Below are 10,337 nucleotides of genomic sequence, written 5' to 3'. Positions count from 1 at the left end.
TTGCTTTTCAGACCACTAGATGGTGCAATTGTTTTTTTTTTAGATGAGATAAATGTATCTTTTTAGATAAAAAAGATTTTGACAACATTTTCTTTTGGGGACATCATTTTGGAGATACTACTTAAAAAAACAACAGGGATGTCTTGGAAATATTAGAGTTGTGAGGGAGTGGGGAAAGGTGGAGAACACCAAGTACTCACTAGTAGTATAATAGTTAATTCTAAGCACATACTTAGACTTATGCTCTTTATTAATCCTTTTGGGATAACTCCCGCAAGGAAAAGAACACACACACACGAATATTAGTGATACCTTATTGTATACTATCACGTACAATAGGCTCACTGGTACTATACATCACAGAATTTATGTCAAGCTCTTTTAAGAATATATAACCAGTAAAGGTTGTTACCTCTAATTCAACTTCCTGTGGTATACGGTTTATTAATAATCATTGACACCATAATCAGGCTGCTCTGGGAGGTTTTCAAAGTGACTCTGTCATCATGTAGCCTCGCCCCCACGCTCTTAAAATCAGTCACTTCCGCGGGCACACACACTACAGCGGGCCACAGGGAGCACGGAGCCGCAGTCACACAAGGGTTGGGAGGTGTACACAGTGAACAGAACACAATGATGAGGGTCAGCCAGCAAACTCTGATAACATGTAAGTGGACTCCGACACCAATGCATGCTACTTGATGTGTTGAATTTCCTTAAAGTCCAAATTGTCTCTTTGTATTTCTATGTGGAAGATGTGTCAATGTCTTGAGCAAGTCAGAGTGTGAAGAGCAGTGGTGGAAGAAGTGTTCAGATCCTTTACTTAAGTAAAAGTATTAATACATGTATTGAAAATTGAACTTAAATGAAAGTATGTAAGTATCGTGAGGAAAATGTACTTAAAGTATTAAAAGTACATGTATGCAAAAAAATCCTCACATTATAAAAACTGGAAACAGCTCTGTCAATCAACTAAGTGTTTAATCTTCATATCATTTCAGCTGTACAAGTAGGCCATTATGTTGTTAAGCATTTATATAAAAACATCTTAATTATAAAGTACCTAGTAGTTAACGCTGTCAGATTAATGTAGTGGATTAAAAAGTACAATGTTTCTTTCTGAAATGTAGTGAGTAGAAAGTGGCATGAAAAGAAAAGACTCAAGTAAAGTGCAAGTACCCGAAATTTGCACTTAAGTACATTACTTGTACACAGTACTAAAAAGTTCACTAAATTGAAGAAAATGCTGGCTGAGCGAGGTGGATGGAAAGCAGAAATTGAAAGTTGACAAGCCACCTCTACTACTGTGTGAATTCTGATTAATATTCAGGCTCCATTGAAAAACAATTGTACCTCTTACTATATGATGTAGCTCTAAACTCTTGGAGTTGTTCAAAATGTCTCCAAATTTCGTTGAAGTTGCTGGTTGGGTGAGACAATTTCCTGTTTACCTAAGACGCGCTTTTTTCAAGACGTTTTTCACGTTTTAGGCATCAGCATCAGCAAGAAGCTTTTTCTTCCAATGGTTGGGAATTATCAGTGTAACACGTTCATTTTCAAGAGATTCTTTTTGAAAATCTCAAGCCGACTATCCCTGGTGAGGGTTGACATTACCCACCCCAATGCTTCTTTGTTGTGTAACGTTTTGGTACCAAGCTCCAAAATGTTGAAAAAGTACAGTGGGATCTTCCGCTCTTACTAACTGTGTGATCATTAAACTGATTTGTGTAGATGGCACACTAGAAAACACTGTGCTGTTTCCAAACCTGTCGGTGTTAATGGAGGTCCTACGTCACAGGATAATGTGCAATCAGTTCCAGTTATTTCTGACATTCTGTCACAGGATGATGAAAAAAACAACCACTTTATTAGTCATCTCCAGTAGAATTGTTTTGTGTCTCTCTCTGAGCTCTCTAAAAGACTATCCAAAACACCAGTGACAACCCAGAGTAGTCATATCTGACAACCAGCCCCAAGCCCATTGGAATCTATTTAAGATCTATTAAATAAATCTCTACAGTTTAGAAATATATAGCTAGATTTTTTTTAAAGGCTCAATAATAACCTACAACTACTGGTCACTGTAGTTTTGAACATATAGTACTTAAACAGGGAAATAGTGCCTTTGTTGGGAACTATTTTCAGCAGTGGATTAATACACATTTAGTGTTCTAGTGAGTATTAATTCCACCAAGATCAGTTTTTTGTCTTTTCATATGATTTATTTACAATAAAAGAAGATTGAAATAAAAAAAATGTATAGTGTGTTTGCTTTTAACCAAGTACTTTAAACATGATCATCCTGTATGTATGCTACATGTTCAAAAGTATTTGGAAACCGGAACATCTACACAGTCTCACTCCAAGCGCGTCAAAATCCAACACTAGGTCAGGTGCCTTTGACGTTAGTGACCGACGCAAAAAAGTCTCCTTTAAGTAAGTAAGTAAAGTTGATTTATGTGGCACTTTTACAGATAAAAATCTGAACGTGCTTCACAATAATGTGAAAAACACTAAATAAAAGATAAAAATACAGAGGAAAACATAAAGTAGGTACATAATATGAGATTGAAACCCTTGTTTAAATTAAAGCCTAAATAGCTAAGTCTTTTCAAAAGAACTCAGTCAGAAGCAAGGGGCTTTCAACTATTTACAGTCTAATCCCATCTGCTCTAATATTTGACACTCTGGGTACCCCTTTGACCCTTTGCGTCACTTTTTGATGCGCTGGGTCGAGGTTGATTTGGCATAATTCTTCAACATGCAGGGTAAAACCACTGAGTTAGGGTAAGGGAAAGATCGTGGATGGGGTTTCAAATTTCAAGACCAACAGCCATTATTGGATGAGTTGGGATTGAGAATGGGTTAGAACATTACGCCTATATGTAATTTCTTAAGATTTTATTCCAAAAGCATATGCATTAATAATAATAACGGCCTCTGCTCCTTGGGTTTTACATCCCGCCAACCGGTTGCTATCCCAACCTGGTTTGTTCTTGCCTTGAAGCTAGCTAGCATCACATATAATGAAGTTGACTATTCACACAACACAGTAACATGAGCTATTTAAATAAGCTGGATAATTTGCTCTTAAAAGTGTATGTGTACTTTGTCCACAGCAATCCCCACCAATCGGTCCCCCAGTTAGATAATAAATACCTTACATTTATTCTTTGTAAATCTTTACACTCATTCCCCAAAAGAGCAAAGCAGCTTACCGTAATGCACGATCCAAATTATTTCTTCATTGCCATTTTTAGCACGTAGCTGGCTAGCTCAAGGTTTGTTGCTGCTTCCCGATGCGAACAAAGTTTGAGAACAGCAACATACAGAGAGCGGAAGGTGAGGGCCAATTATACTGGAAATGTACTTCGGTAGGTCCAGCCTATGGGGACCATAACAACAAAAAGAATCGCTGTTATACGCTTTAATATGGGTAACACATTGCTGCAGGAGTGTGCTTTTAAAACAACATCTTTTGAATTGCAGGTCTGCTCTTGTGCATTGCACAAACATCATCTTCATCAACTCCCTCAACAACAGATCTCCCTCAAACAACTACACAGAACTCCATGACCACCATCAGCTCCCAGCCTACAACTGTGAAATCAACTACTCCACCTGCTATCAGCAATGTGAATCCCACCGATACAACTCCTTCCACCAACGATACAGCTACAGCAACAACTGCTTATGTCACCAGTGTCAATTCCACCAGTGCAGCTCCGTCCACCAATCATACGGCTGCAGTGACAACTGCTTATGTCACCAGTGTCAATTCCACCAGTGCAGCTCCGTCCACCAATCATACGGCAGCAGTGACAACTGCTAATGTTACCAGTGTCAATTCCACCAGCGCAGCTCCGTCCACCAATCACACGGCTGCCACCCCAACTTCAGCTACCACTGAGAAAAACAACACTCCAGACACGACAACTTCTGTAACACAAACCTCTACCATGTCCGCTTCAGGAGGACACGAGTCCCATGCTCTGAGCTCAGGTACGCAGCGACACAAAACGTCTTTGGTTTGTTTTTCACATCTCACAAACAGTATATAAAATAATTATCTCTTGTGACAGCTCAATACACATCAATTTACTCATGCAATCTATATTTTACACTCTAGTTCAGAGATCTTCAACAGGGGGTCTAGGGTTCCTATTACCGAACTATAGATTGGTATCTAAAACATAACAATAAAAAATATATCTGAAAATCTACGTTTATATGAATCAAATATATTAATAAGATTAGCATATTTTTGTAATGTACACAACATTGATGGCTTACTGGCCTATAGGTAAGGCAGCCATCCACATATACAGTTGAGCTTAAGGATTCACTGTGCCACATTTCAATTAATTAAAATGTGATGTATAAATATATGAAGATATCAACAAATATTGTAGCAGGTTAGTATGGTGTGCACCATAATAAGATATCTAGAGGCTCTAGGCAGCCTGCATTATACTGGAAGTCAAGATTAATATGAAACTCAATTTCATACAATGTATATAGTAGGGGGTCCGTGCATCTCTTTTTTAGATTGTCATGGTCTAAATGATGGCCCTCTTTTACAAGTTTAATCTTTTTATTTAAAAAAAATTCTATAGGAACAAGACCAAGGGGTTTATTTGCAAAGAATGAAGGTCCTGTTCACAAAAGATATGTTACTGTAATATCATAACACCACAGCATATCAGCAAAAATTCAGCCAAATAATTTGGAGTGCAATGTGTGCTTTTGTGGATCTAATTGCAATCATTCATGTGGAAAAATATTAATTTTGTTTTTGCCTCAAAACAAAAGCATTTTTCAATCAGAAAAATAAAAATACAATTTTTAACACAGGTTTAAAAGTGACATAGAGAAGCCATGTTGGGGATGGAATATCCCAGTCGATAAGGAATGTTGTTGTTTTCAGACCTTTAGACTGTAAAGTAGGACGGCGTGACTTAAAGCAGAGGACAAACACTGGTGAGCTGTCCCTTTACCTTGATGAATTTTAGAACGTTCAGTATCACGTGCTTGAATTAAAGTAACGTTTGATTTGAATTAACATAATCTTTTTCTAAACTTAACCCTCCTGTTCTCCTCGGGTCAAATTTGACGCCTTTAAAAAAATATCTATATCTGAGATATGAGTTTCTTTTTAACCAAATTACCACAAAATATGGATTGGATTCCTTTCAACGCTCTTTGCAAATACAATCAAACCACTTTCATTCCTCGGATCTTAACTATTAGTCAAAATAATTCATAATTTCTTAATTCAAATATTAGGTATACTTCTATAGAAAGGAGGGTTATTGACCATGTTTCCAAAAAGTAATGTAAAACTACAGTGGTAGGAAGGTGGTGTTAGTGAAAACTAAAAAAAAAAAGTCTGAAAAAGGGACATGAAAATGTCAAATCTTTGTCCGTTTTGGACCCGGGAGGACAACACAAGAGTTAACTAAAGGAGTTTAGTTGCCTAAACATAACCAAACTGGGACCATTTCACAACATTAAAGACAAACTGTGAGTTCAAAACCACTTCCGACGTTTTGTGGTTTAGATGTGAGCTCATATAATGCTCATTTGGGTAGGAACAAATCAACCAGCTGATCATATGGTTTAAAGGACTTGTTGGACTAAAAGGACTTGGAATAAAAGAAGAATTGCTTGGACCCCAAATCGTCCAGGAGTTTTCATAGGCCACATTCATGTTGGTGCTATAACTGCAAAAACAGCTTTCTAAACTATGAATCAATGTGAATATAGCAACAGAAGTTGCATTAGGGTAAGGAGTTATGGTAATCACACCTCTCTGATTTAATGTCATATGGACACATGCAGAGATCATGCATCAGGATTATTAGATCCACCTTATCTTTCACCTCCTTTAGCACTCTGTCGATCTGTGGTTAATATGTGAACACTTTACTCTCGCACTTCCTTGTTTACACAGCAGTGTCTTTACTAGTTGAATGAGTGAAAGCGAACATGTTTGATGAGAAAAGGCTGTCTGCCAGTTCTATCATTCACAACTCTGTTTAACCACTGACTACTCTGCTAAGAAATCCCTCCACCGACCTAATGCCAAAGGAGTTCAAACATCAGCCAGCTTTGTTCCATGACAACTTGAATATTGATATGTACAAATCGACCTTCAGCCATGTACTTGGTCTAATTTCCTGCAAGGAGATTACGAATTAATAAATAAGCTCAAAGGTCAGCTTGGTCTGTTGGAAAAGGAATCTTAAGGCCATGGTACATTGTGAGGAAAAGTGGCCGTCACATTTTACCTGACCCACAGAGATTAAACTCAAAAGTATGACACAGTTGAGACCCGCCACATACTGTTTGGGTCAGACCAAGGTGTGTTTAATCGGTGACAACACTTAAAACCTCATAATATCATATGCTGGATCATAAAAGTGGATAAAGATAAATAAGGCTACTACTCCAATTTGAAAGTTTATTGCCACACAGCTGGCATTACAAAATTGGCGAGGAGCTCCTGGCTGCTATGGGCATGGTTTGTGGTAGTGATGGCCAAATGAAGCTTCATGAACCAGTGTCTGTGATTTCTGAGCCCACTAGATGGCGCTCTTTGTTCAACAATGGGTTGAGAATACACTAAATTGCAACGCCTTAGGCCTTTCTCTTAAAACCAAGAGCGCCCTCTAGTGGGCTCGGAAAATAAAGACACTGGTTCACGACGCTTCATTTGGCCGTCACTGGGTTACGCCTGCGACTGTGTTCATCCAAAAACAACAATGGCGTTCGTAATAGACCGATGGTTCATCCAATCACATGCCAGGTATTTTTTGAAAGGGCCTGCCCTTTACTACATAGTTTCCAATGACTGTCTCTCAGATTATTCTGTGTAAAAGGGTAACTACTTTTTTTTTTTTTTCAACCCGCACCCTATTTTTCTTACGTTTTTGTGTCTAATTGACTGATGGGAAGGCAAGGCAAGGCAGCTTTATTTGTATTTCAGCAACAGGGCAATTCAAAGTGCTTTACACACAATCAGTTAAACAGATAAAACACAAGTACAAACAAAATAGACACATAAAACACAAGAATAAAAGTTACAGTGCAGCATAAGAAATTTAAAGTTAAAACACATGAATAGACAGTTTAAAATAAAATAGAAACATTAGGACACATAAAACAAGAATAAAAGTTACAGTGCAGCATAAGAAATTTAACACATCTACTGTTCCCCGCTTGGGGAAATTATGTCACTCAGTTCTGTCCCTGACAGAAGGAAAATATCAATATTTTTACTTTTAGCTTTTATCTGGCCCCTGGCAGCAGATTTTTTCGTGCACTTTTCCAACAGTGTACCCCAGGTACACTAACTCAGTTCTGTCCCTGACAGAATGAAAATATCAAAGATATTTTTACTTTTAGCTTTTATCTGGCCCCTGGCAGCAGATATTTTTACTTTACTTTTAAGGACCAACAACCTTTAACATTTGTCCAGTATTAAGCAAGATCGCTGCTGTTGGGACTCGGCAGCGTGCAACAAGCTACAATGGGCTTTTTGTGGAGCTTGTATTTACGCTCACACATGCACACGCCGAGGAAGGGCGATGCTCGCAACGTCCTTTGTGTGGCAAATTGGAGTGCTGTCCTAGTGTGACCATTATTCAGATATTCATGGTTTCCAGACAATCAATCCCAATGACTTGGGTGATCCCGTGACTTTTCATCCAGCGCGACCATGAAGTTGTGGTTTGAAGTGGAATGTAAAATATAATGTGATGTATAGGCCTACATTCACATTACAGTATCATACTGGTGTGGCCATGACATTTTTACTTTTGTTTTACTGTTGTTTGTCTTACATTCCCCACGTGTAAGACCGGCAGTCTGGCAGCCTGCCAGCAGCTGTTAATCAAACACAGAAAGGGGAAAGGGACACGCCCCTCTTGCCGACTGACACCAAAAATAACTCTTCTGATATTTCCCTAAATACCTATTTTACTTCTTTTAATAATAAAAAGAAGTAGCAATACATTTAAGAAACACACTAACTTTATTTTAAATGGCAAACAGGATCACATAGAGGGATTCCGGCACTTTTGGGGGCAAACTCTAGTTCACTCAATAGAGTGTGCACCCCATGTAGGCTGAGTGCTTGTCTGAACCCCCCCCCCCCGTGTTCCTGTCAATTAAAGGCCAGGAAAAGGCAGCTTTGACAGAGCTGTGCAGAGTAACAAAAGTAATGCAATGCACTACTTTTACTGATGAGTAATTAGTAAAGTAATGCAATTACTCTTTCAGTGAGTAATGTGTAGTGAATAAGAGATGTTCGGTTTCCATGGAACTTGCACAGCACTGATGAAGCAAGCTGAAGTTTAAGTTATGAAGTGTTAGGGTTAGTTAAATTTAAAATTTCACAAGGCTCAGAACAAGTTGACAAATGTTGAAAAAGTGACAAAAACATTGGGGGAAAGACACAAAAGGGGCGAAAAAGACAACCGAAATGTTGATAAAAGGTTTTTCATTTGAGGAAGACAATGCAAGAGTTAAAGACAATAGATATATCCGACTTATTGTCTCTCTCTCTTTCTCTCTCTCTCTCCCTCTCTCTCCCTCTCTCCAGGAAGTATTGCAGTCATTATGTGTGCGTTCATCGTTATCGTCCTCCTAGTGTTTGTTGGGCTGTACTACTACAGGATCCGGTGAGTTCAAACTCAAACAAATCTCCTACAAAGCACTCACATGCTACTGTTCATGTACTCAAACTCAAGTCATTCCACTGTATGGGGAAAAGTAGATTTTATTCATATTGAACCTATTGCAAAACAGCAAATACAAACATGTCCCTGCTCTTAGCCACTGACTTTTGGCCCAATTCTTTAAAAGCAGAGTTCACCCAAATCACGTTTTTCTCTCTCTGCACTGTTAGACTTTGCTGTTATTTCTACAGTTACTTACCACAAAATACCCAGTAAAATAAGATAGTTGTCTTTTCCGGTTAAGTACTGTAATAAATATTGTATTGTGGGTATTAACATTTCATTTACAATGATTTACTGTATAATTTGAATTTGCGGTATATTTTTGCCTCCACAATGAAGATGAATGGAATTTGATTAGCAAAGCTCATAGCATTACATTTAAAGCTTGAAAAGCATCATGATTGGGACGACATCTAGCTCACCAAGTAAGAGCGTGCGCTCCATGTAGGATGAGGCCCAGGCTCAAACCCGACTCGCGGCCCCCATCTCTCTCCGGTCTATCCACTGTCATTCCGAAATAAGGGAAACAATCCCCCAAAAATAATCTTTTGTGGACATTATTTTTCCACGAACCGATCCCCGCTGTGAACAGGTTTCATAGGGACTATTCTTACGAATGTAGAACACTGAAACCTGTTCACTGACCAAATTCAATTCAACCAATGGGATTATTTCAACCTTCAGATCAGCTTTAAAGTGTTTTTATAGCCAAAAGAGCAGTTATTTTGGTATCCTAGTTTCCCATTATCCATTGTAAGATTACTCTACTACTACTACTACTACTACTACTACTACTACTACTACTACTACTACTACTGTATTATTGTCTGTCTTTGTTAGGGAATATACTGGAATGATTCCCTGTCAAATTTCTTTCCTTTTTCTCCACTCAACTTCCTTTCTCACTCTTATTTTCTTCCTCTCCATTCCAGACACAGATCCTACGGCCCTCTCCTGGAGAACAATGAACGCACCAATTTTGGAAACTTCGCCAACCCAATGTATGACCCTTGAATCTTAACTCTAGACCTCCGGCTTGGGAAGAGACCCTCCAAAACCAAAGTTTGGGGAGAGGAGGTGGTCCTCCGATCAGATTCTGAACATAGTGTGTCAATAGTGATCATGCGATTGAAAAATACAAAACAAATGTGACAAATGGGACTTTGTTCAAGTATCCTCATTTTTTGTAGTTAACAGAGAAGGACACAAAGTTGCAGTTTTTACTCAGGTAACTTTTTAAATTGCTTTGGCTGCAAAGATACAGCACAGAATTATAGGACCAAAAGTGAAAGGTGAAATCACAGAGTGTTCATCAGGGTTATCATGTATCTCACAGCATATTTGTAAAAAGGAAAAAGGTGTGGATTAAAAAAAGTACATATTGTAAAAAGGATGGTGTGATGAAAGGCAGTATTTAGTAGTGGTAATAAATGACGAACATCTGACAGTGACAAGGTTTTACTGTTTTAAAGCAAAAATGGAAAAAAAGAATGAGTAATGAAGTAAAAGGGAAAGGCTTGAATTTAGACAAGAACAGACAGTTCAAATAATCGGCAGAAGCCTTGACATAAATGTTTCTTCTATCCTTAGATA

The 10,337-nt window shown here is 38.3% G+C and overlaps 1 protein-coding gene across 1 annotated transcript; it reads left to right on the top strand.

Moving 5' to 3' along the window:
- The first annotated feature begins 567 nt into the window (after positions 1 to 567).
- Positions 568 to 10,118, top strand: parm1 (prostate androgen-regulated mucin-like protein 1). Its single transcript, XM_032539441.1, has 4 exons — positions 568 to 667; positions 3,490 to 4,002; positions 8,606 to 8,684; positions 9,677 to 10,118. The coding sequence occupies exons 1-4, from the start codon at positions 634 to 636 to the stop codon at positions 9,756 to 9,758; spliced, it is 708 nt and encodes a 235-aa protein (XP_032395332.1). The 5' UTR covers positions 568 to 633; the 3' UTR covers positions 9,759 to 10,118.
- Positions 10,119 to 10,337: the final 219 nt, after the last annotated feature.

Source organism: Etheostoma spectabile, chromosome 16, assembly GCF_008692095.1.
Source record: "Etheostoma spectabile isolate EspeVRDwgs_2016 chromosome 16, UIUC_Espe_1.0, whole genome shotgun sequence".
Classification (NCBI taxonomy): Eukaryota; Metazoa; Chordata; class Actinopteri; order Perciformes; family Percidae; genus Etheostoma; species Etheostoma spectabile.
This window is presented reverse-complemented; position numbering and strand designations above follow the sequence as displayed.

What these genes read in the sequence shown, in the direction of transcription:
- parm1 (XM_032539441.1), top strand. Translation starts at nt 634, where the DNA reads ATGATGAGGGTCAGCCAGCAAACTCTGATAACAT. An exon ending in CCAGCAAACTCTGATAACAT is followed by an intron (nt 668 to 3,489) that starts GTAAGTGGACTC and finishes TTTGAATTGCAG; the next exon opens with GTCTGCTCTTGTGCATTGCA. An exon ending in GTCCCATGCTCTGAGCTCAG is followed by an intron (nt 4,003 to 8,605) that starts GTACGCAGCGAC and finishes CCCTCTCTCCAG; the next exon opens with GAAGTATTGCAGTCATTATG.